Source organism: Neoarius graeffei, chromosome 6 (assembly GCF_027579695.1).
Source record: "Neoarius graeffei isolate fNeoGra1 chromosome 6, fNeoGra1.pri, whole genome shotgun sequence".
In the NCBI taxonomy this organism is placed as follows: domain Eukaryota; kingdom Metazoa; phylum Chordata; class Actinopteri; order Siluriformes; family Ariidae; genus Neoarius; species Neoarius graeffei.
Window position 1 is genome coordinate 25,822,059 of NC_083574.1, and position 27,604 is coordinate 25,849,662.

The 27,604-nt window shown below is 41.9% G+C and overlaps 1 protein-coding gene across 6 annotated transcripts in view; it reads left to right on the plus strand.

Moving 5' to 3' along the window:
• prdm10 (PR domain containing 10) overlaps positions 1 to 27,604 on the plus strand; it is a 289,396-nt gene that overhangs the window by 226,693 nt on the left and 35,099 nt on the right. For 5 of the 6 annotated variants that reach the window (XR_009654875.1, XM_060923486.1, XM_060923487.1 and 2 more), the window contains one exon: positions 3,617 to 3,717. Coding sequence is in view for 5 of the 6 variants with exons in the window: in XM_060923486.1 (XP_060779469.1) it covers positions 3,617 to 3,717 (101 nt within the window). In the remaining variant the exon portion in view is untranslated. Of the gene's footprint in view, positions 1 to 3,616; positions 3,718 to 11,666; positions 11,747 to 27,604 lie in introns of those variants that run through there. The other variant, XM_060923488.1, reaches the window with a different exon arrangement.

Below are 27,604 nucleotides of genomic sequence, written 5' to 3' on the forward strand. Positions count from 1 at the left end.
CATGCGCCCATCTGCTAACAAGCTTTATGGAGTTGCCGATTTCCTTTTCCAGTGGGACTTTAGCACCTGCCCAGAGTGCCAAAACTACTACCAAATATGGTCAGCGAACCATTTGGTAGTAGTTTTGGCACTGTGGGCAGGTGCTAAAGTCCCACTGGAAAAGGAAATCGGCAACTATGCTTGATTGGCCAGCCAACTCGCCTGATCTGAACCCCATGGAGAATCTATGGGGTATTGTCAAGAGGAAGATGAGAAACACCCTACCCAAAAATACACATGAACTGAAGGCTGCTGTTAAAGCAACCTGGGCTTCACTAACACCTCGGCAGTGCCACAGACTGATCACCTCCATGCCACACTGCTTTGATGCAGTAATTTGTGGTAAAGGAGCCCCAACCAAGTATTGAGTGTATAAATGAGCTTACTTCTCAGAAGTTGGACATTTCTGAATTGTAAATCCTTTTTGATTGCGCTTAGGAAATATTCTAATAATTTGAGACACTGGATTTCGGATTTTCATGAGCTGTAAACCATAATCATCAACATTTAAAACAAAAAAGGATTGCAGTATTTCACTTCATGTGTAATGAATATAGAATATATGAACGTTTACTTTTTTGAATGAAATTCCAAAAAAAATTTTTTTTCACGATATTCTAATCATTTGAGATGCACTACTATCAGGGCCGTCGACAGGGGGGGACAACCGGGTAATTTGTCCTGGGCCCAGGCATGAGGGGGGGCCCAGAACTGGTCCCTCATGAAGATGCCATTAATCATTCTGTTTCATTTCAAAATGTGTTTATTTGGGGGAGAAAAATGTGCTATATTTGCATTCAATGAATGATTTCTGGTTCTTTTGCCTTTATTGTCTTCGAAAATAGATTCAAGAACCCACCTACCACCCCTAATGCAGAAATGGTTTGGTCTTTGATTAAGGCGCCAAATAACACGGCACTATTCCATCATAACGCTTCGACAATAAGCGTGCGAGCCCGTTTGCCAACATGCACAAGTCAGGAGCAAAGAAAAGAGAAAAAGAGATGAAGAAGCCAAGAGCCTCAGGGGCTCACTGCATAGATATTTTAGAAAAGATTCAGATGATGCAGCAGGTGGTGAAGGCAGTGGGGCAGCTGACCCAGGTAAAACACAGATAACTTTTTTCCAGCCCCGTAATGTAACCCCAGCACGCGCGACGTGCCATTCATAATTATAAAGTAGGGGATAGCAGGGTACACTGAGTGAACACTGAAATGCACAGGGCATTGAATTATTTCATAAACATATCGGTTTAATAACACTGTGTTGCATATATCTCAATGAAGCAAAGAATAGCACATTGGCCCGCAATCATATCCAAATGTTTTAGGCATGCTTGCTGAGCTGCGCTGAGCTGGACTCCGGTTAGCTGAAAGCCCGTGGAACGCTGCCTCTTGTTAATTAAACCTTATTTTGTTGGAAATCATCCCGTGTAGATACGACGGCATGTGAAATTGCCAGCTAGATAGAGTTTAATGTAACGAATGGGCTATAAATGGGGTGTTTTGAGGTTAGTCTGTTGCAAAACATTAAACTTTCGCTTAGACTGGATACTCTTCAAACAATTCCCTTGCTCAAGTGAAAAATGATAGGCCTGTATGAAAAGCGCAATTAATGAAAGTAGCCTAATAAGCCCTAAATGAATAAAACAACCTCTGTTTTATTGTTGTTGCTTACACGTTAAGATTTTGAAATCTTCTCGGTCCAGTTCTATATCCAGGGAACGTTGTAATCCTTTTGGTTTATCCGTAATAAACGTGTCAGCCCCCAGGTCAGATAGGCTAATGTTACGTGGTTGGGAGGGTGTCAATTTTTTTTGTAACATTCTAAATCGAGTACGGAAAGGACGTTTATGAAAAACAAGACAAAAAAATACACTGAAAAACTCACTGTACACATCACTAGTGGTGATGCTTCTATGTTCAGATTTTGGGAAAGCCATAACTCCGTTCTCATTGAGGCCCAGTTCCATCCCGTAAACAATCATTTTGGTTTATCAACTACCTGCGCTCAAACATGTCACAGGAGAGGCTCAATGGGCTGGCTATGCTCTCTATAGAGCGCGAACTTGCAAAGAAGCTGGACTTCAATGACCTCATTGATGACTTTGCCACAGCAAAAGTCCGGCGCATTGCATTTCGCACCTGAATAGTTGCAGACTAAGGAAATGTTCAAACTGTAAATATGTTGAAATGTTGAAATAAAATGGTTGACTGTTACAATGGGCTTGGAATACCTGTTATTTAAGGGTTGGAGTGAATGGAGACTGTGAAAAGAGGGGTTGGGTGTGGGTGGTTGCTGTGTGGCGATGTGCGTGCGCGCGTGTGTGTGTGTGTGGGGGGGGGCACTCAGATTATTTGGGGGGGGGGGCCCACTCAGATTATTTTGTCCCGGGCCCAGCCAAAGCTGTCAACGGCCCTGACTACTATATACAGTACATACACTGATCAGCCCTAACATGACCACTGACAGGTGAAGTGAGTAACATTTGATTATCTCATTACAGTGGTACCTGTCGAGGGTTGGGATATGTTAGACAGCAAGACAACAGTCAGTTCTTTAAGTTAATGTGTTGGAAGCAGGAAAAATGAGCAAGCATAAGGATCTGAGTGATTTTGACAAGGGTCAAATTGTGATGGCGAGATGACTGGGTATGAGCATCTCCAAAATGGCGTATCTAATGGGGTGTTCCCTGTATGCAGTGGTTAGTACCTAGCAAAAGTGGTCCAAGGATGGACAACCGATGACAGGGTTATGGGTGTCGAAGTCTCATTGATTCGCACGGGGTAGGAAGGCCCCATATGTTCCAATCTCACATAAGAACTACTGTAGCACGAACTACTGAAATAGTTAATGCTGACACCTTTCTGTTTTAGCCAGCATTAACTTTTTGGAGCAACATGCTGCCATCCAGATGACATCTTTTTCAGGGAAGGTTTTGCTTATTTCAGCAAGACGATGCCAAACTGCATTCTGCATGTATTACAACTGTGTGGCTCTGTAGTAAGAGTCCGGGTGCTAAACTGCAGTCCAGACCTGTCTCCCATTTCAAACGTTTGGTGCATTTATGAAGCACAAAATATGACAAAGGAGACCACAAACTGTTGAGCAAATGAAATTGTTTGTCAGGCAAGAATGGGACAACATTTCACTTTCAAAACTACAGAAATTGGTGTCCTCAGTTCCCAAACATTTACAGGGTGTTGTTAAAAGTAGAGGTGATGCAACATGGTAGTAAACATGCCCCTCTCCCAACTTTTTTTGAAACGTGTTACTGGCATCAAATTCAAAATGAGTATTTTCAAAAAACAACAAAAAATATTCTGTTTCAACATCTGATATGTTGTCTTTGTACTATTTTCAATGAAATATAGGGTTTCCGTGATTTGCAAATTACATTGTCTGTTTATTTACATGTCACCCAGCTTCCCTATGTTTTTGGAATTGGGGTTGGATATCCTTGCAGTCTCTGGAGGTTGAATAATTTTGAGTGCAATTGTAAGCATTCAGCTTTTAAGTATGTGTTCTTTCTCTCTCTCTCTCTCTCTCTCTCTCTCTCTCTCTCTCTCTCTCTCAGCCTCTGAGATACAAATGATGGCTCTGCCTCATGCTCAGTATGTGCTGGCAGATGCTGGTACACCTGCCACTGCAGTGGCTAACAGCAGCCAAGTCAAAACGGTGAGACACTGACACAAGCAAGAGCTTGTTTTACCTTCTTATCAGAATGTCGTATATGCATTTATTTATTTATTTATTTTTAATCAATAAACCTTTGGACATAGGCAGTAAGAGCCTGATGGATTGTGCAGACTACACAGAAAAAAAAAAAGTTTTAACTTCAACTTGGTTGTTTCCTTAAATTTTTAAGGTTATAAAAATGTAAATATTAAGCAGGAATTAAGTTAACAAAAGATTATTTGAGATCATTATTTTGAATCAGGAAGAGTTCTGTCAGCGAAGTACACTTTGTTAACAAAACTATAATATGAATTAACTAATTTGAGAATGCTTAATGTTGAGACAACGGACAAGTTCAGTTGAACTCAATAATAATATTGATGTTTATAGTAAACTCATAGCTTTAGTTTGTGCTGTCCAAGATTTTAGTCAGGTTAATTAAAAAAAAGTATATCAGACACAGATAGGCCAACACAGTGTACCAAACTAGATTGTAACATTTAAATAAATGTGGCTTAAAATTGAGAAGTGTTGCTTAAAGTGCTAGTCTTACAAAAATGACATCAACCCTGGAAATAATACCTTATACAGTGGTGCTTGAAAGTTTGTGAACCCTTTAGAATTTTCTATATTTCTGCATAAATATGACCTAAAACATCATCAGATTTTCACACAAGTCCTAAAAGTAGATAAGGAGAACCCAGTTAAACAAATGAGACAAAAATATTATACTTGGTCATTTATTTATTGAGGAAAATGATCCAATATTACATCTTTGTGAGTGGCAAAAGTATGTGAACCTCTAGGATTAGCAGTTAATTTGAAGGTGAAATTAGAGTCAGGTGTTTTCAATCAATGGGATGACAATCAGGTGTGAGTGGGCACCCTCTTTTATGTAAGGAACAGGGATCTATCAAAGTCTGATCTTCACAACACATGTTTGTGGAAATGTATCATGGCACGAACAAAGGAGATTTCTGAGGACCTCAGAAAAAGTGTTGTTGATGCTCATCAGGCTGGAAAAGGTTACAAAACCATCTCTAAAGAGTTTGGACTCCACCAATCCACAGTCAGACAGATTGTGTACAAATGGAGAAAATTCAAGTCCATTGTTACCCTCCCCAGGAGTGGTCGACCAACAAAGATCACTCCAAGAGCAAGGTGTGTAATCATCGGCGAGGTCACAAAGGACCCCAGGGTAACTTCTAAGCAACTGAAGGCCTCTCTCACATTGGCACATAAAATGTTCATGTTAATGTTCATGAGTCCACCATCAGGAGAACACTGAACAACAATGGTGTGCATGGCAGGGTTGCAAGGAGAAAGCCACTGCTCTCCAAACAGAACATTGCTGCACGTTTGCAGTTTGCTAAAGATCACGTGGACAAGCCAGAAGGCTATTGGAAAACGTTTTGTGGACGGATGAGACCAAAATAGAATTTTTTGGTTTAAATGAGAAGCGTTATGTTTGGAGAAAGGAAAACACTGCAGTCCAGCATAAGAACCTTATCCCATTTGTGAAACATGGTGGTGGTAGTATCATGGTTTGGGCCTGTTTTGCTGCATCTGGGCCAGGACGGCTTGCCATCATTGATGGAACAATGGATTCTGAATTATACCAGCGAATTCTAAAGGAAAATGTCAGGACATCTGTCCATGAACTGAATCTCAAGAGAAGGTGGGTCATGCAGCAAGACAACAATCCTAAGCACACAGGTCGTTCTACCAAAGAATGGTTAAAGAAGAATAAAGTAAATGTTTTGGAATGGCCAAGTCAAAGTCCTGACCTTAATCCAATGGAAATGTTGTGGAAGGACCTGAAGCGAGCAGTTCATGTGAGAAAACCCACCAACATCCTAGAGTTGAAGCTGTTCTGTACAGAGGAATGGGCTAAAATTCCTCCAAGCCCGTGTGCAGGACTGATCAACAGTTACTGGAAATGTTTAGTTGCAGTTATTGCTGCACAAGGGGGTCACAGTAGATACTGAAAGCAAAGGTTCACATACTTTTGCCACTCACAGATATGTAATATTGGATCATTTTCCTCAATAAATAAATGACCAAGTATAATATTTTTGTCTCATTTGTTTAACTGGGCTCTCTTTATCTACTTTTAGGACTTGTGTGAAAATCTGATGACGTTTTAGGTCATATTTATGCAGAAATATAGAAAATTCTAAAGGGTTCACAAACTTTCAAGCACCACTGTAAAACTAGACATTTTAAATAGTTTACTTTCTAAGTTGTATTTAGAAGACCGGGAACATGTTCTATTTAGTTGGTAAAATTTGGTTCTTTGAGTCCACCATTACACAAATGTATTCCTGGTATGTTACTGTTAAAGGAGATACGTAGAACCTTTATTTTTAAATACATTTCTGAGTGAATAGTATCTCCATCCTTGACTCTTGTATGCTGCATAAATGGGAATAAAAAATATATATATTTTTGAGAGTTAAAATCGACTGCAAAGTTGGCATTCGAGCTGCCCCGCTGAGCCAGCCAGCCCTGAGTGCATGATGTCACAGTCGTAATCAGTTTTAAGGCCAAGGCCTTTGACAGCTATAGACCAAAGCCAGACTCGGCAGGTGAGAGTGGTTGCAGTGGCCTCTTCATTCAGATTTATTGGAGATTCTTTGGATTCCTCAGATAATACATCTGACTGTGATAGGCCTGAAATTGGAGTGTGTGTACATGCTACGTAGAACTGTATCAGTTTGAATCATTGGAAAGTGAATCTGATAGTAACACATCGGCCACAGAGGCCTCCACCTTACGAAATAAAGCCAAAGAACAAAGCCGTCTAGAGAATTGGATGGACTTGAACTGACAGTCTCTGTCAGACTCATTAAAACAGGATAGGCATTATAACTTATGCAACATACATGTACATGCATGCATTTTCACTGATAAAATGTAAAAGGCTAATTAAATAATCAGATGAACTGAGACAATCACATTCTGAAGCAAATTAAATAATCTTATACCGGTAACTTAAATACACAGTACAAGTTACATGTCTCATCTCATTATCTCTAGCCGCTTTATCCTGTTCTACAGGGTTGCAGGCAAGCTGGAGCCTATCCCAGCTGACTACGGGCAAAAGGCGGGGTACACCCTGGACAAGTCACCAGGTCATCACAGGGCTGACACATATACCACTTTTCCACCAAATCAGTTCCAGGGCTGGTTCGGGGCCAGTGCTGGTGCTAGTTCACAACTCGTTCAACTTGTGAGCCAGCTGAGAACCAGTTTGCTTTTCCATAGCTCAGGGTGCTAAAGGGAGCCACGTCATTACGTCACTGTATACGTCAGTTACGTCGTCGTATACGTCAGTTACGTCGCTGCGTTTGCATAAACCTTGGCACGAACATCGAAGCAACAACAACACGGAGAAAAAGCAGCAGCAACAACAACAACAATAATAATGGATGACTTCACGTTTGTACAGCTGCTGTCGCTTAAAAATGGCGACCTTTCACGGTCTTGCTATTGTTGTCGGTCTTAACAACTCCGCCCCCCCCGCTGACATAAGCGGTTCTTTCCTCTGGCCTAGCAAAGAGTTGGTGCTAGCCTGGAACCGGTTTTTCTGGCCCCAGAGCCAGTTCTTTGTCAGTGGAAACAGAAAACCCGGTTCCAAACTAAGCACTGGCCCCGAACCAGCCCTGGAACTGCTTTGGTGGAAAAGGGGCAGTAGACACAGACAACCATTCACACTCACATTCACACCTACGGTCAGTTTAGAGTCACCAGTTAACCTAACCTGCATGTCTTTGGACTGTGGGGGAAACCGGAGCACCCGGAGGAAACCCACGTGGAGAACATGCAAACTCCGCACAGAAAGGGCCTCGCCGGCCACGGGGCTCGAACCCGGGCCTTCTTGCTGTGAGGCGAGAGCGCTAACCACTACACTACCGTGCCGCCCCAAGTTACATGTATTAATCTAAATGTAAGTAAACAATGAGTGTTATGTAACCAAATGAGAGTCGCATCTTACCCATCTGTGTTCTTGCTTCTTGAAGGCCGATTGTTTTGAAACAATCTGACTTTCAGTTCTTCATTCATTCACTTCTTCCATTTAAGGGTGAGATATTGCTGCTGAGGCAAGCATATCCAGCAAGGGGGGGAGCATATCCATCGGAGAAATCTGACGACTGGTCCAGTCATTCTCTATTTTCTCCATACTGACTACTCCACCATTATTGCTCGGCTCACACACTGGGAGAACTGGTGCAACTGAACTTACTTTCCTTTTCTTGTAGTTTTCTTTTCCTTTAATTGTTGGTACTGCACCCTCTTTCAGTACGGGCTTATAGCCAATACTCCTCAACAGATCAGAGGTTTCGTATGAGTCATCAGTAAAACGTGCCCATGAATTTCTCGCAAAATGCATCCAAATCTTTGCAGTTTGAACATACTTGGGCCATGAATGCAACATAAATCCACCTTCTGTCATGTTGCTGCACCCACCAGCAACACATCTACGTGGCATGACGATAAATTAGCTCAAAATGGAGGATCGAAGTTGCAGTTAGCTCTGTGTTTTAGTATAGCGAAAATGGCGATGAGACCGAAAGCCTTCCTGCTGTGACGTCACAGATGTCAAGGTCATTCACTCAGACTGCTACCTATATGAATCATTTTAATCTTAAAAATTACTATATTAGATTTATTGTTAACGCTTAAAACTATTCCTATGCCATTCTTGAGGTCTCAAGGCATTTATAAACAAAAAGTAAGGCCATGGTTCTGCGTATTTCCTTTAATTCAAAGGAAGTGATGTCATATGTGCAATGCTTGAAAGTTCGTGGCATTTCTGGCTTCGTGTGCTTTTCAAAGTGTAGCATGTTTTTAATTATTTAAATTTTTTTTTTATTCCACAACAAAACTAAAACCAAAGCATGTCTTCTAAGAGGTGTGTCATTCAAGGCTGTTCAAGTGTAGCCACTTAAAAAAGCAGAATTTTGATCCATTGTAGCCCAAAGTCGGCAGGACACTTACTGAATGAATAGGTTCGATTTACATGGACAAAGAGAGGTAACTTCAAGTGTTTAGCCTGTTGCTTGAATCTATTAGTTGTCCTTATTAGTCTTTTATCATTTTAGCTGATAGCAGTTCTGAAGTTTTATACAAGGCTAAATGATCGTAGTAATTAGGCACTTTGACTTTCAGTACTGGAGCTGGCAGGAGCAGGTGGCACATTGTGCCATCTGCATTGTGCGCAGCAAGCGCTCAACAGCCAGGAATTTGTTAGGGTTCACCTCCAAAACTAAGTTGCTCATAAAACTACAACCTTTTCTGGTTCTAAAAGTATCATATAAGGATGGTGCAGTCCAGGAATACAGTATGTTATGTAGAGGCACGAAGTTCCCGCGCCCTGTTAAAATCCAACAGGACTCGCCCGGCTTGCTTTTCACTGCATTCGTGTCGCAAGCGAAAAAAGCCAAAGCTCGGACCTACTATTAAATATAAATTTATACCATAAACTCTCGCTCAATCCCACATAATTAATTTTGTTTATTTTTTTAAACCTTATTAATTATAAAAACATTGGGTATCTTGGTACCCAAGTTACAATTCACAATTTTTGAATGGGGGGAGGACATGCCAGGTGCCCCCTCCCAAAATCCGTGCCAGAGGGGTCAGTGCACAATTACCATTATTTATGTTTTGCTAAAATTCAGATGCTGTAGTGGAAGGAGAGGGTGGAAAGGCTGTTTCTTTTTGTGCCGATGATGCAGTATTTGAAGAAAGAGGAGCTGCTATTTGTACAACAGTAGACACAGAAGCTTTGGCTGTTTTAGCTATAGCACACTCAGATGAAATACCGAAAGGAAAAGAGGGTGGTTGTTTAGATAGTTTATTTTGTTTACAGGCAGTATTTGATAGAAGATGGATATGATGTGTTACCAGTATCTGAAGATACAGTATTAATTGAACAGCAGACGTTTTACTCATGTTGTGAGAGAATATCTTTCAGAACCTCTAAATACAGAAAAAAATGATGAGTTAGTTGAGAGAGATAACAGGATGGCGTGTCCGTTCATTTGATATTGAAATCATGTTTTTAGATGCAACATAACGTTGTGCGTGTTTCAGTGGAGAAAAAGGCAATGACAAGATTCAGAAATACACAGGGAAGTTTATCACAGAGTGATTATAAATGAATCTTTGCAATGGCCTTTTCCAATTCCGTGATGATTGTAGAGACTTTACCATAACATTTCAAACAGGTTCAATTCACCTTAAAATCAGCTGTCTGTAAAGCGACACCTTAAGATGATCATAGGTTTTGGAATTTTGAAAAAATCTTTTATGGTTGCAGAGATGCAGTGATTTTGGTATAAAAAAAAAAACATGGTAATTGCGTGCTGACCCTCCCCCCCCCAATCATTTTGGGTTCACCTCCAAAACTATTTCTTGGCTGCTGCGCACTCGCTGCGCACAATGTCAAGTCAAGTTTATTTGTATAGCGCTTTTAACAATAAACATTGTTGCAAAGCAGCTTTACAGAATTTGGACGACTTAAAATATGAGTTAATTTTATCCCTAATCTACCGGTATCCCCAATGAGCACGCCTGTGGCGACGGTGGCAAGGAAAAACTCCCTCAGACGACATGAGGAAGAAACCTCAAGAGGAACCAGACTCAAAAGGGAACCCATCCCCATCTGGGCAACAACAGACAACATGACTATAACATCAACAGTCCTAACATAATCAGCTTCGTTGATGCTATAAACCCCCACCGATGGAAACCCGAGCGCAAAACCGTTCACAACAACCGTAGTCCCAAGTCAAGTGGGACTGCAAGTCAACTGCAGTCCTAAAGTCAGCAAGTCAACTGCAGTCTCCAGCCACAAAAGCACCACTGCAAGAGTCCAGAGCATGCATATGGCACAACGCGCCATCCGCTCCTGCCGGCTCCAGTACTAAAAGTGAAAGTGCCTAATTACTGCCGTTATTTAGCCTTGTGCCTATCAAGTGAGGTTACAGAGATGACAATTATAAAGAGACACTGCTTTATCATAACTGTGAAAGTTGAACACCAAATCAGTAAAAAAACAAATAAGCAAACTATGATTTGTTCCATGAGTTCTGGAACTTCCTGAGTTCCAGAAAACCACTTGAGCAGTTGTTGTTGCTGTTCTTTGTGAGTGACTTGGCTTGCATATTCGTCTGCCTCTTTCTCCATGGCTGTAGGTTCTAAATCGTCCTCAGACAACCAACCAAAGATTGAGGAAGAATTTGAAGAGCTTTCGTCGTCTTTTTCAAAAGAATCAGTAACAAGAATGCATGCCATTGCAGAGAATAGTATAGAGTCTGTGTGGGCACAAAAGAAGGCAGTGGTGCATATGACGTCACACATGCAGCACCGCTGACCTGTAAATCGCTGTGATTTAATAATGGCAGACAAGCTTTTAGTGATTTTTGGAACAGAATTCAGACGCAAAAAAATTATTTTTCGAACCAGTATTTTATTTATCAGTGAACTTTGCAACCTTTTTGAGCATATCACACACACAAACCCTGAGATTTTATGATGTAATTTTCATTAGACTAGCACTTTAAAGAGAATTGTTTATCTCAAGCAAAATACTTAAAACTGACTCCTATACAATATACAGTATTCAGTATATACAGTATAGCCCTACTAAGCAAGACACCAATAATATGAAAATCTAAATCCATATATATATAATTATGACCACTGACAGGTGACGTGAGTAACATTTGATTATCTCATGACAATGGTACCTGTCAAGAGGAGGGATGTGTTAGACAACAAGAGAACAGTCAGTTCTGGAAGTTGATGTGTTGGAAGCAGGAAAAATGGTCAAGTGTAAAGACCTGAGTGACTTTTTGACAAGGGCTAAATTGTGATAACTAGATGACTGGGTTTGAGCATCTCCAAAATGTCACATCTTGTGGGGTGTTTCTGGTATGCAGTGGTTACTACCTATCAAAAGTGGTCCAAGGATGGGCAACCAGTGAACTGGCGACAGGGTCATGGGTGTCGAAGGCTCACTGATTTGCATGGGGCATGAAGGCTAGTCCATATGGTCCAATCCCACAGAAGAGCTACTGCAGCTCAAACTGCTGAAAAGGTTAATGCTGGCTAAAACAGAAAGGTCTCAGTATTAACTTGTTCAGCAGTTTGAGCTACAGTAGCTCTTCTGTGGGATTGGACCATATGGGCTAACTTTCATACCAGAAGACCTCAGCCAAGAACCAAGCTACTGCAAAGAATAGCTCCACAATGCCCAGCAGAAACATGAGGCAAACACTGAAGAAATTATGCTGATGAAAAGGACCTTGAAACAGTCAGACCAGATGAAATGTGTAAGGTCTCGCCATGCAGTCACGTTACCACCAACCACCCTAAGCCAGCTTTGTTTGATTTTGTTTCTGTTCCTTGTTTGCTCGTCAAGGTACATTTTCCCCCCTTCTTTTCTCAGTTTGTTTAAATGCCCTGTGGGGATGAACACTCGATTCCATTAAAATTTGTTTTCCCACATTAAAATTTATGTTCCTTAAGTGAAAGGGAACTGAAACAAGGTTATTACGATCAGAATATAATTGGGATCACAAGAAATTTAAGTCGTTTCATGGTTTTGTTCTGTTAAAGTTTATTTTTTATGTGCAGTAGTGCTTGGAAGTTTGTGAACCCTTTCGAATTTTCTATATTTCTGCATAAACATGACCTAAAACATCATCAGATTTTCACACAAGTCCTAAAAGTAGATAAAGAGAACCAATTTGAACAAATGAGACAAAAATATTGTACTTGGTCATTTATTTATGAGAAAATTGATCCAATATTACATATCTGTGAGTGGCAAAAATATGTGAACCTCTAGGATTAGCAGTTAATTTGAAGGTGAAATTAGAGTCAGGTGTTTTCAATCAATGGGATGACAATCAGGTGTGAGTGGGCACCCTGTTTTATTTAAAGAACAGGGATCTGTCAAAGACTGATCTTCACAACACATGTTTGTGGAAGTGTGTCATGGCACAAAAAAAGATTTCTGAGGACCTCAGAAAAAGTATTGTTGATGCTCATCAGGCTGGAAAAGGTTACACAACCATCACTAAAGAGTTTGGACTCCACCAATCCACAGACAGACAGATTGTGTACAAAAGAAGGAAATTCAAGACCATTGTTACCCTCCCCAGGAGTGGTCAACCTACAAAGATCACTCCAAGAACAAGGCGTGTAATAGTCTGTGAGGTCACAAATGACCCCAGGGTAACTTCTAAGCAACTGAAGGCCTCTCTCACATTGACTAATATTAATGTTCATGAGTGCAACATCAAGAGAACACTGAACAACAATGGTGTGCATGACAGGGTTGTGCAAGGAGAAAGCCACTGCTCTCCAAAAAGAACATTGCTGTTTGTCTGCGGTTTGCTAAAGATCACGTGGACAAGTCAGAAGGCTATTGGAAAAATGTTTTGTGGATGGATGAGACCAAAATAGAACTTTTTGTTTAAATGAGAAGCGTTATGTTTGGAGAAATGCTGGAATGCAGCGGTTTCCTAAGAACCTTATCCCATCTGTGAAACATGGTGGTGGTAGTATCGTGGTTTTGGGCTGGTTTTGCTGCATTTGGGCGAGTACGGCTTGCCATCATTGATGGAACAATGAATTCTGAATTATACCAGCGAATTCTAAAGGAAAATGTCAGGACATCTGTCCATGAAATGAATCTCAAGAGAAGGTGGGTCATGCAGCCAGACAATGACCCTAAGCACACAAGTCATTCTACCAAAGAATGGTTAAAGAAGAATAAAGTTAATGTTTTGGAATGGCCAAGTCAAAGTCCTGACCTTAATCCAATCGAAATGTTGTGGAAGGACCTGAAGCAAGCAGTTCATGTGAGGAAACCCACAAACATATTTTTGTCTCATTTGTTTAACTGGGTTTTCTTTATCGACTTTTAGGACTTCTGTGAAAACCTGATGTTGTTTTAAGTCATATTTATGCAGAAATATAGAAAATTCTAAAGGGTTCAGAAACTTTCAAGCACGACTGTACTTCATGAAAATAAACTTAATAGAATAAAACCATTAAATGACTTAAATTCCTAATTATATTCCTTGTTTCAGTACCTTTTCACTCAGTTTGGGTCAGTTTGGGTCATTTAAACCTAATCCACACTAACCATGCTGCTTATGCTTTGTCTCTCATCATTAGGATGATCCTTTTCACTCAGTTTGGGTCAACCATTTAAACCTAATCCACACTAACTATGCTGCATATGCTTTGTCTCTCATCATTAGGACGATGCTCTGTAGTCTTAGGCTTGGTGGCAGTCTTCATTCTTCTCCCTTACTTTCCAGTTTCCATTCTGGTACCATTCAGGTTATCAAATGATTGCAAGTGTTGTGTTGCTACAGTATGTCACATGTCTGTCTGGTCCTTTTCATTATAGTGCCTGATGATGCCATTGACTTCATGGGTCAAAATGGGGAAATATGTAATGTCAAAATAGAGCCATAGCGAAATGTTCATCAGGAATGTTTATCAAAGACCACTCTCAAACCTACACATTCTGTTCATTTCAAGACATATTCAGACACAGCAAATTGGTAACTCAAAGGAGTTTGTTTCAAACACCATGCAGAATTATACTGTTATTATCTCTACTATTTTCAACCCTGGGAATTCTCCCTGGCACCTTTCCACAGATGGCCCCCTTCAAGACACAGTATTTACTATCCCAACTGACCCCAAGCCTCAGAACAGTGAAAAGATTTTATGAACTGACCACTTAGTTTCTACATTTTTCCTCTAACTCATTATTTTATGGACTCTGCTGAAATTAACGATGCCATAAACGAATGTTTAGCCAAATTGAAATAATTCAGAAAATATGCCCATTTGCGCACATGCATGCATGCGCGCGTACACACACACACACACACACACATATTTATAATCTAATAAGTATTTTTTATGTCAAATGACTAATAATTTGTGAGGGGATAACGATACTTTAAATGTGTTTGTTGTTGTTTTGAAGCTGCAGCTCTTCCCAGTTTAAATCTTAAGTGTAATTGCATGTGTTTATCCATAAGTTTTGTAACCAAGTATAAAACTAGTTTAAAAATTGTGCCTTTGGAATGTTTGGGATCTGTGTTTAGATTTGTGTTTAAATCTACCACCACCTTGCTACATTGAGTCTTAGGCATAGTTCTAACTGATTAAGACAGTAATGTAATATTATAAGGTAATATTTGTATTTTGGTCATTTCATTCTCACAACCCATCCTGAGTTCACCATTGTTTATTATTTGTTTTTGTCAGTGTCTTAGTGTGTTTGTCTTATGGACAAACTGATGTTTGTGTGTTAAAATATTTATGACTCGATGTTTGCGTTTTCTCATAATTTCAGTCCCCGGATTGCTTGCTTTTCGTTACCTAAGCTTTTACAAAAACTAATCTTTCCCCTAAATTACAATGGAGTTGCTTTTAACTTTGCAGGAAGAGCAGTTTTGCTGCAATAATTATTACAACACCCTTATTAACCCTCTGGGGTCTGAGGGTATTTTGATTTTGGCATGCTCTGATTTTGTCAATTTCAACAAGCAGTATTTTCAACGTCATATGACTTTTTTGTATTCAGCACAAGTTCAGCTACAATAATATCTATGTAGTATGTATTTCATGATTTGTACTTTAAAAAAAATAACAGATAAATGAAGATGTTCTAAAAAGCCATTGTTCTTGATAATTTGCCCAAGTGGGAGCAGATAAAGGTTGAATAGTAATGGTCCAAGAATCGACCCCTGGGGGACACCACAGGTCAAGGACATTGACGCTGAGGTACAATTTCCCATGGTAACAAAGAAGCTTCTATCTTTTAAGTATGATTTTAACCAATTGATAACTTTACCAGTCAACCCAACCCAATGTTCAAGTCGATATAGCAGTATGTTGTGATCAACAGTATCAAAAGCTGCACTGAGGTCCAGTAATACCAGGACCGATGTTTTGCCTGCATCAGTATTAAGACGTATGTCATTTATAACTTTAATCAGCGCTGTTTCAGTGCTATGATTGGCGCGAAATCCTGATTGAAAGTTATCAAAACAGCTGTTTGATATCAAGAAGGCAGTTAATTGATTGAAGACAATTTTTTCAAGGATTTTCCCGATGAATGGTAGATTTGATATTGGCCTGTAGTTATTTAATACTGAAGCATCCAGATTATTCTTTTTAAGTAGGGGCTTTACAACGGCTTTTTTCAAGGACACAGAAACAATGCCAGTCTCTAGGGATGTATTTATGATTTGAAGCACATCTGTAATTATAAGATGTAGAACAGACTTAAGTTGGTGGGCAGAATGTCCAATTCAGATGTTGAGGAACTGAGATTTTGTACAGTTTTTTCAAGAGTCTCATAATCAATTAAACAAAATTCTGACATTGTGTTGAAGTTATCTGTCTGTGTCACTGGTGATTGCAGTTTTTCAATTATTTGCAACTGAGATATATTATGAGCAATATTATGTCGTATTTTATCAATTTTACCTTTAAAGAAGGATGCAAACTCATTGCATCTATTAACTGAGAGAAGTTCAGGTGCTAATTGTGGTGGGGGATTTGTTAGCTTCTCTACTGTTGAAAATAGCACACGGGCATTGTTCATATTCCTGTTGATGATGTTGGAGAAGAAAGACTGTCTTGCTTTACGAATTTCATAATTATATTTACAAAGCATCTCTTTATGGATTTGATAATGGATGTGAAGTTTAGTTTTGCGACATTTTCTTTCAGTCTTTCTACATTCTCTCTTTAACAGTTTAACAGCTGGGTATTGCTTCCATGGTGCTTTCTGCTTATCATTGACTCTTTTGATTTTGAATGGAGCAATATCATCCATAATTTGGGTCATATTTAAATAAAAAATTTCCAGTAAATCATCTACAGAGTCTGACATTTTGGTTGAGATCCGAGAGAGAGCTTGCTCAAAGAGAACACGTGTTGTTGTTTATGACTCTCCTACCCATAGTCATTGAGCTGTTCTGAATGTGAGGAGACATAGAAACATCAGAGAAAACACAAAAATGATCAGATAAGGCCAGGTCAACAACAGTAGTAGAAACAGTAAGACCCTTTGTGATGACGAGGTCAAGGGTATGACCACGAGAGTGGGTCGGCCCCTGTACATGTTGTACAAGGTTGAAGTTGTCAATAAGTGCAAGTAGTTCATTGGCATAGGTGTTTTCAGGATTATCTACATGCAAGTTAAAATCCTCAGATATAATAAGACAGTCAAACTCTAAGCAAATGACTGACAACAGTTCACCAAACTCTTCCAGAAAAACTTTGGCTGAATGTCTCGGAGGCCTGTAAATAGTTAATAATAATATGTTAGGAGAGCATGTAACAATTGCACATAAGTGTTCAAAGGATGTAAAATCACCAAGTGAGGATTGTTTACATTGGAAAGAGAATTTGAATATATTTGCGATCCCTCCACCTTTCCCCTGTCGGGTAACATTCATAAAATTAAAATTTGGGGGAGTTGCTTCAATAAGGGTGGTAGCACTATTTGCTTGATCCAGCCAAGTTTCAGTTAGAAGCAAAAAATCAAGATTATGTTTGCAGATAAGATCATTAATTAAAAATGACTTGTTTGAAAGTGATCTAACGTTCAGAAGAGCTAGCTTTACAGAAAGTCTAGAAGTAATATCCGCTTGGGCACTCTGATGTTGTTTTGAAACAGGAAGGAGACTAGACTGGTTAACCCCCTGGGTTAAATATGCTCTATGTTTTCTATTTCTTATCAACACAGGAATAGAGAATGGCATAGGCATACTGGGTCCCAGCTTGTTTTCAAAACTACACCCAATGCAGGGACCCCCAGCACATCATACTAGACTTTCTTTATGTTCTATTTTGTTTGAGCTTGAGAGGATTGGAGATGTCATGTATCTTTTAGATGGTGAAAAAGATTGGTAGCCAGCTGAAAGTCCTGGGCGAACACAGTTCAGTCTGTTGGTTGATTTTTGATGAACTGGGTACACAGCTTGTCGCGACAGATTTGGGCTGGAAAAAGAGAGTGTAGCCATTTGCATCAGTCTTTGCATACTATTTGGGAAATCCATGCAAGGGGGAGACGGAGATGGTACGATAAAATCAGAAGAGCGAGACTTTGGTGAGGCCTTTGTAAGTGTCTCCATGACTGTCTCTGTGGTGACTGTCTCACTGATTGTCTCTGTGATAGTTGCATGGGGTCGAGAAGTAGACGAAGCAACCTTGACATGGTTATCTTTAGTCAGGTCCTTAATCTGGATGGAATCGCATGATAAAATCGCATGCTCACATTCTCCGTGTGATTGTTGTTGTCCTTGGCAGTCTGCCCCAGATGGTTCTTGGCAGTCTGCTCCAGATGGCTGTGTGTCCTTGGTGAAGACTTGCATAGATGATTGTTTTGGCATTGCAGAGGAATTGTTTATATTTGTAACTAGGTCAGTCTGCGACATCTTATCAACTGTTCTCTTCAATGTTGACTGAGAGAAAATTGCAAGTCTATAATGATCTGCTAAAACTTTGGTCCCAATCCAGCTAAGTTCAGTGCTGTTTGGCTTGAAAAATTCTCTGCGATTCCAGAAAAGGTTAAAATTGTCTATAAAGTTCATACCAGATGAAAAACAAGTTTTTCCAAGCCAGGTGTTAAGACTGAAAAGTCGACTAAGGGCCCGTTTACACGAGGACGCTGTCAGGTAAAAACGACTAAATATTTTATCAGAAGTGCCTTTCGTCTACACGGGGACGGCGTTTCCGAGGCTGAAAAACGGAAAAAATTGAAAACGCCTTCCAAAGTGGATAAGTTAAAAACAGCCCCCGTTGCATATCCGTCTAAACTACCCAATACGCGAAACTCTGCTCGGATCTGCTCACGTCGGGTACGCGTTTACGTCATACATATGTCATATACTGCACATGCCAGCCCGGGAAGTAAGAAAGTAAGTAAAAAAGTAAGAGCATGTCTGATTACATCGATCCAACGGACCTTCAAGCTGCCCTGTGTTTTAATGCAGTAGATGTGTTTTCCTGCTCACCCGCCCAGCTGGAGCTCCTCAGTTTGGTGTCGCCAAGTTACCCACACACGCACGCGCGCCGCCTATTCAAGCCGCTCGTGAAACCATAAACCCGAGACTGAAAACAAAACTAGCAGCCGAGCGGGTTTATTTTGCTGAGATGGACACTGCCTTTTCTCTTCTTCACAGAAACAAGAGTGAGTGTTACTTAATAAAGGCAGATTAAAAGAGTTTCGGTTTGCTCCTGCTCCTCCCTCGAGCGCTACAGTACCTCAGCCGGACCGGTGTTCTGTAAAGTTATCCTAGTAAGTTCTCATACAGACCGTTTTATTATTCAAAACAAGTCATTACAAATTATTTGACTCGGCCAAAGACTCGACCAATATGCACAAAACATAAAAATCGTCAAATGCGTGAAATTCTCACCGATTTTCTATCAGCCCAGCTGATCGGTGGGACAAAACTACTGTTGAATTTTCCTACCCTCCTGGATTTCGCACATGCGTAGTAGGCTTGGTAGGATAACTTGACAGAACAGTGGTGCAGATGTGCAGATCAGACAAGACAGAAGACGTTGCGCATGCGTGCAGACATAGCGGAGACATTTATGCGTCACCGTATAGATGCAGATTTCCTCCTTGAAAACGGTCGTGTAGACGCAGAAAAAAGTGAGAACGAAAACGGACTATTGCGTTTTTGTTTTATACCGTCCCCGTGTAAAGCGGGCCTAAATGCAAAACTTCCCCTTGCAGGAAGTGGGCCACTGATAAAAGATTGTATTCCGGTCTTATAGAGATGAGAAAATAGTTTTTTGAAGTCCTCTTGGACAAACAGCTGTTCTCTGAAAACATAATTTGCCTCCCACATGCACAACAATACGTTTGATAGTTTTATGCTCGGACATGAGTTTCAAAATGCTGTCTTTGGTGTCAGAGATGGATACATTTGGAAGGCAGCAAATAATCATTCCATGTCCTTTTAAATGTCTTACAGTGGAATCACCAAGAACAAGGGTTGTGGGATCAGGTGGTGTTTTGAGCTGCTTTTTGCCTCTTCCCACAGCTCTTCGGTTGTGATGCAATTTCTTTTTACGATGTGTTTGTCCGCCTGAAAATTCCGCTTCCACATCCCTGAGGCATTCAAATTTGTTCTGAAGCCTTATGGGCTGTGGATTTTCCATAGGATTGTAAATCCTATTGCAATTTGTAGACCTAGCTCTATTTCTGATAGCATGGCTGTGGAGCATGGGTCGCATAGTATCAGAACAAGCTGGTGTTGAGGTTCTTCTGTTTTTATTTTCATCTGTACTCACATTTTGCCCTGTTAGATCGATGAATTCATCCACTCGATCTGCAATGTCATCGGCTTGTCGGGGTACATTCTCTGCATTCTCAGCCACTGTTTCTGTACTCCTTTCCTGAGATATTGCTCTTAATTCGTCAGTCTTTGGCAGAGCATCAGTCTTTGATTCCAGGATAAAAATCCTCTATTCTAGTCCTGTGCATTTTCTGCAGGATCTCCTGGATTTTTTGCCCCCTGGCATTTTGTTTTAAAAGCTAACTTATAAAGATGAAAAATAAAATGAAGAAATAGTGGAAATTAAATTAAAATTAAAAGCTTATAAAGATGAAAAATAAAATGAAAAAGTAGTGGAAATTAAGTGAGAAAGTAAAGTAAAATAAAGATCAAGCAGGAGCAAAGCAAAGAAGCGTCCTACTTGCTTGAGTAGGAGGAGCAGCTGTCAGTGGAAAAACTGCTGGTAAAACCACTCACACTCGTGACATCATGCAGAAGCCAGCTAATAATGGCGATGTTGGTATCAGTATTCCCTTTGTGAGAAATTTAAACTTGACAAATCCTAAATGTTCCTGACATTTACAACATGAGTTTCAAGGATAAGTTTTCACTGTTGGGACTTGTACTATTATTATTCAAGGGGGAAAGGGGTACATTTCTCTCGGCCTTTAATTCCATCAGGTCAAATCATTGAGTTACATGCCGGTCCTGGGATCGAGATACTGACCTCTTCTGCTCCTCGGACCTGCCTGATCCATCCTGGTGCCCTGTGTCTGGTTGGAGTCTCATCGCATCGCTCCTGTGGAGGGGGGCCCCATGTGGACAGTTGGGGTCGCGCCTGGAGGATGCTCTGGACTCTTGTCGTGGTGCTTTTGTGGCTGGGGACTGCAGTTGACTTGCTGACTTTGGGACTACAGTTGTCGTGAATGGTTTTTCACTCGGGTTTCCATCGGTGGGGGGTTTATAGCATCAACGAAGCTGACTTTATGTTAGGACTGGTAATGTTATAGTCATGTTGTCTGTTGTTGCCCGGATGAGGATGGGTTTCCTTTTGAGTCTGATTCCTCTCGAGGTTTCTTCCTCATGTCATCTGAAGGAGTTTTTCCTTGCCACCGTCGCCACATGCATGCTCATTGGGGATAGATTAGGGATAAAATTAACTCATATTTTAAGTCGTTCAAATTCTGTAAAGCTGCTTTGCGACAATGTTTATTGTTAAAAGTGCTATACAAATAAATACAATACAACCCCGATTCCAAAAAAGTTGGGACAAAGTACAAATTGTAAATAAAAACGGAATGCAATAATTTACAAATCTCAAAAACTGATATTGTATTCACAATAGAACATAGACAACATATCAAATGTCGAAAGGGAGACATTTAGAAATTTCATGCCAAATATTGGCTCATTTCAAATTTCATGACAGCAACACATCTCAAAAAAGTTGGGACAGGGGCAATAAGAGGCTGGAAAAGTTAAAAGTACAAAAAAGAAACAGCTGGAGGACCAAATTGCAACTCATTAGGTCAATTGGCAATAGGTCATTAACATGACTGGGTATAAAAAGAGCATCTTGGAGTGGCAGCGGCTCTCAGAAGTAAAGATGGGAAGAGGATCACCAATCCCCCTAATTCTGCGCCGACAAATGGACAAATATCGACAGTTCGACAGTGTAAAATTGCAAAGAGTTTGAACATATCTACAGTGCATAATATCATCAAAAGATTCAGAGAATCTGGAAGAATCTGTGTGTAAGGGTCAAGGCTGGAAAACCATACTGGGTGCCCGTGATCTTTGGGCCCTTAGACGGCACTGCATCACATACAGGCATGTTCTGTATTGGAAATCACAAAATGGGCTCAGGAATATTTCCAGAGAACATTATCTATGAACACAATTCACCATGCCATCCGCTGTTGCCAGCTAAAACTCTATAGTTCAAAGAAGAAGCCGTATCTAAACATGATCCAGAAGCGCAGATGTCTTCTCTGGGCCAAGGCTCATTTAAAATGGACTGTGGCAAAGTGGAAAACTGTTCTGTGGTCAGACGAATCAAAATTTGAAGTTCTTTATGGAAATCAGGGACGCCGTGTCATTCGGACTAAAGAGGAGAAGGACGACCCAAGTTGTTATCAGCGCTCAGTTCAGAAGCCTGCATCTCTGATGGTATAGGGTTGCATTAGTGCGTGTGGCATGGGCAGCTTACACATCTGGAAAGACACCATCAATGCTGAAAGGTATATCCAAGTTCTAGAGCAACATATGCTCCCATCCAGACGACGTCTCTTTCAGGGAAGACCTTGCATTTTCCAACATGACAATGCCAAACCACATACTGCATCAATTACAGCATCATGGCTGCGTAGAAGAAGGGTCCGGGTACTGAACTGGCCAGCCTGCAGTCCAGATCTGTCACCCATAGAAAACATTTGGCGCATCATAAAATGGAAGATATGACAAAAAAGACCTAAGACAGTTGAGCAACTAGAATCCTACATTAGACAAGAATGGGTTAACATTCTTATCCCTAAACTTGAGCAACTTGTCTCCTCAATCCCCAGACGTTTACAGACTGTTGTGAAGAGAAAAGGGGATGTCTCACAGTGGTAAACATGGCCTTGTCCCAACTTTTTTGAGATGTGTTGTTGTCATGAAATTTAAAATCACCTAATTTTTCTCTTTAAATGATACGTTTTCTCAGTTTAAACATTTGATGTCATCTATGTTCTATTCTGAATAAAATATGGAATTTTGAAACTTCCACATCATTGCATTCCGTTTTTATTTACAATTTGTACTTTGTCCCAACTTTTTTGGAATCGGGGTTGTAATATATCTGATATAAATAAATACAAATAAATATAAATAAATACAAATAGACTTGACTTGAAATCACTATGTACCCATAGTGATTTCAAGACATGTTTTTTCACACATTCCAACACAGTTCTAAAACTGCTTTTTACAACATCATTTATCTGGTATTTGACTATTCAGTGTGTTTGGAAATTAACTCTTATATTTTACTCAGTTCAGAGCCACAACCAACTCTGTTACACAATTACTCTGTAATTTTGCTCCCACTCCAACTCCAAATTTTACTCTCTAAACTCAAAATCAAGCAAAATTAACTATTAACTACTTTTAACTCTGGAAAAATTGGTCAGTCATTTTTCCTGTGTATGCACTACAGCGCACACATCAACTGATCTGCTCATGATAAATAGAAGAAATATTTACACTTATTCAAGCAGATCTTTGGCTGGATCGAGTCAAAGTTTAAAAAAAAAAGTCCTGAATCATGAATTGAATTATGAATTGATTTGCTGTCTTGAAATTGAATCGCTGTCCTGAATCATGAAATGAATCATGAATTGAATCCTTGTCCTGAATCATCAGAGGTGGACAGTAACGAAGTACATTTACTTGAGTACTATACTTAAGTACACTTTTTGAGTATCTGTACTTTACCTGAGTATTATCTTTTTTGGAAACTTATGACTTTAACTTCACTACATTTGAAGCTAAATATCGTACTTTTTACTCCACTACATTTCTGTCATGGTCCTCATTACTCGTTACTATGAAGCAACTTTGAAAGTGGATTTTTTTTCTTTTCTTTTCTAAAAAGCGATTGATTTTTTCGCAGGCGGCACTGAGACAGCCTATCAGTAATCACTACGGTCACGTCACATCCATAGATTGTATAAAATGAGTGATTTCTCAGCAGCATTTTTTGAACATGATCAGTTGATGGCAGAATGGAAGGAGGCGGTTTTTCTGGGGAATGCACGCACTCATGGCCATACCTAGAACCCAGTTTCAGTTTTCTGAAAGCATTAAAGATTCATTTCGTTTTAAATGTTTGCTTTGTTTGCCGAAAACGAACCACATCATCGCCTTCAAAAACTGGCCATCCAACCTGCGGAAGCATATTGAGGTACAACCCCAATTCCAAAAAAGTTGGCATGCTGTGTAAACTGTAAAGAAAAACAGAATGCAATAATTTGCAAATCATGGAAACCCTATTGTAACGGTCCATGTAGGTGGGTGGAGCGCAGAAGGACGGCAGCACAGAACTGTTTAACAAAACTCTCTTTATTTTGCACTTTTCAGATGCAAACACGCACACACATCAGCCGTCTGGTTGTGGAGAGAGTCCCTCTGCTCTCTCTCTCCTTAAGAAGGGCGCGGTCACTGGGAAGACACACAAACACATCAATTAACACCAGGTGTAATGATTCTGCCACTTAACTTCCCTGACTCCGCCCTCCTGTCACAGACCGATGCTAGACCACGCCCCCGCTGCCACATACCCCCACCGCCCGACTCAGGCCGGGCAGCCGTCCGGCCCGCAGCCGACTCCCCCCCCTTGACGGGAGAGGAAGTCCGCCACGACCATCTGCACCCCCGGCCTGTGGATCACCTTGAAGTTAAAGGGTTGGAGTGCCAGATACCAACGGGTGATCCGCGCATTGGCATCCTTCATGCGGTGGAGCCACTGGAGGGGCGCGTGGTCCGAACAGAGGGTGAAAGGGCATCCCAGCAGGTAGTACCGGAGGGCGAGGACCGCCCACTTGATCGCCAGGCACTCCTTCTCGATGGTACTGTAGCGCCCCTCATGCACCGACAGCTTGCGGCTAATGTACAAGACGGGGCGATCCTCCCCCTCCACCTGCTGGGACAAAACGGCCCCCAGCCCTCTGTCCGACGCATCCGTCTGCAACATAAAGGGGAGAGAAAAGTCAGGGGAGTGTAAAAGTGGCCCCCCACACAGTGCAGCCTTAACCTTAGAAAAAGCCCGCTGGCATTGCTCCGTCCACTGGACCGGATCTGGTGCCCCCTTTTTAGTCAGATCAGTCAGCGGGCTGGTGACGTCCGAATAATTAGGTATAAACCTACGATAATAGCCAGCCAGCCCCAGGAACTGTCTCACCCCCTTTTTGGTCTTGGGCCTTGGGCAGGCCACAATCGCTGCAGTCTTGTTAATTTGGGGACGCACCTGCCCGTTGCCCAAGTGGAAGCCCAGATACCGTACTTCCACCCACCCAATCGCACACTTCTTTGGGTTGGCCGTGAGACCCGCCCGCCTCAGCGACCTAAGGACGGCCCTCAGGTGTTGTAGGTGCCGCGGCCAGTCATTACTATAAATAATGATATCGTCCAAGTACGCGGCTGCATAGGTGGCGTGGGGGCAGAGGACCCTGTCCATCAGCCGCTGAAACATAGCAGGCGCCCCAAACAGCCCAAAAGGAAGTGTGACGAATTGGTGTAAGCCGAACGGTGTGGAAACAGCCGTTTTTTCACGGGATAATGGAGTCAAGGGGATCTGCCAATAACCCTTTGTTAAATCCAGCATCGAGTAAAAACGAGCCGTGCCTAGCCGATCGAGCAACTCATCAATACGAGGCATTGGGTACGCATCGAATTTAGACACCGCGTTGACTTTTCTATAGTCCACACAGAGCCGGACCGACCCGTCGGCCTTGGGTACCAAGACTACCGGGCTGCTCCAGTCACTGTGGGACTCCTCGACGATGCCCATTTCGAGCATGGCCTCAAGTTCTTCCCGAACCACCTTTTTCTTGCGTTCGGGTAACCTGTAAGGGCGGCTACGCACTACCACCCCCGGGGGGGTCTCAGTGTGGTGCTCTATGAGGTTAGTGCGGCCGGGCAGGGTTGAGAACACGTCCAAAAACTTGGTCTGCAACTGGGCAACCTCCGCGAGTTGGGTCGGCGAGAGGTGGTCCGACACCGACGCCACGGGGACCTCCTCGTTCCAGAGTTTGAGTAGGTTGAGGTGGTAAATCTCTAGCGCCCCACCCCTGTCCGTTCGCTTCACCTCATAGTCAACGTCCCCGACTCGCTGTGTGACCTCAAAGGGTCCTTGCCACTTGGCGACTAATTTAGAGCTTGATGTGGGCAACAGTACGAGTACTTTCTCTCCCGGTGCAAACTCTCTAAGGCGCGTACCCTTGTCGTACAGGCGGGTTTGCCGTTCTTGGGCCTGCCGCAAATTCTCCTGGGTTAACTGTGTGAGTGTGTGGAGTTTTGCGCGCAGGTCAATAACGTATTGAATTTTATTTTTGCTTGGTGAAGGTCCCTCCTCCCAATTTTCTCGCAGCACGTCTAAAATGCCGCGCGGCTTACGCCCATATAATAATTCAAATGGGGAGAACCCCGTGGAGGCTTGGGGGACCTCTCGCACTGCAAAGAGCAAGGGTTCGAGCCATTTATCCCAGTTACGTGCGTCCTCACTTACAAATTTCTTAATTATGTTTTTAAGGGTGCGATTAAACCGTTCCACTAAGCCGTCCGTTTGTGGGTGATAAACACTGGTGCGGATCGGCTTAATACCTAATAACCCATACAGTTCATTCGGTGTTCGTGACATAAACGAGGTGCCTTGATCAGTCAGAATCTCTTTCGGGATTCCAACTCGGGAGATGACGCGGAAGAGCGCCTCCGCAATACTGCGTGCTGAGATATTGCGAAGAGGCACTGCTTCCGGGTATCGCGTTGCATAGTCCACCAGAACTAATATAAAGCGGTACCCTCGTGTTGACTGATCTAATGGCCCAACAAGATCCATCCCAATTCTTTCGAACGGGGTCTCGATTAACGGTAGAGGGCGCAAAGGCGCTTTTGGAATGGCCGCTGGATTTACTAACTGGCATTCGTGGCATGCCGTACACCACCTACGGACATCGCCGCGAATCCCCGGGCAATAGAATTGGGCCATTATTTGGGCTAGTGTTTTATCCTGCCCTAAGTGTCCAGCCATGGGATTAAAGTGAGCCGCCTGGAATACCAATTCCCGGCGGCTCTTCGGAATTAAAAGCTGCGTGACTCGCTCTTTCGTTTGAGTGTCCTGCATCACTCGGTATAATCTATCCTTCATAATCGCGAAGTAGGGGAAGGACAGGGTGGCGTTCGGCTGTAGCGTTTGACCATCGATTACTCTCACTTGGTCAAACGCATGCCGCAGAGTCTCGTCTCGCGATTGCTCTAATGGGAAATCCGCGAGGGATTCCCCAATAGAGAGAGGAGGAGCCGGCGGCTCCTCACTCTGGCGCGGAGATGACGTAGACGGCTCTGTGACAGCTGCTCCCGCCAAAGCGACACCGGGACCTCCCCCTGTCAAATGGCAGGACCCACTCTTGACTAAGTGTGTCATTAAACCCCGAAATCCCGGCCAATCAGTCCCCAAAATTAAAGAGTGGGTAAGGCGAGGATTAACCGCCGCCTTCACTATAAATTTTTCCCCTCTGAAAATAATATGGACCGACACTAAAGGGTAGCGGTGAACATCCCCGTGCACACACAACACCTTCACCAATTGTGCTCCTCCCAATGCCTCGTCTTGCACCAGGTTTTGGTGGATTGAGGTCTGATTACAGCCAGAATCCACCAATGCCTGATATGTATCCCCTTGGATACTCACCGGTATGCGATACGCTCCGGCCCGATCGGGGGCGGCTCCTGGCGCGTTGGGGATCCGAACCACCACGCCCACCTCCATTATCGAGCACTGC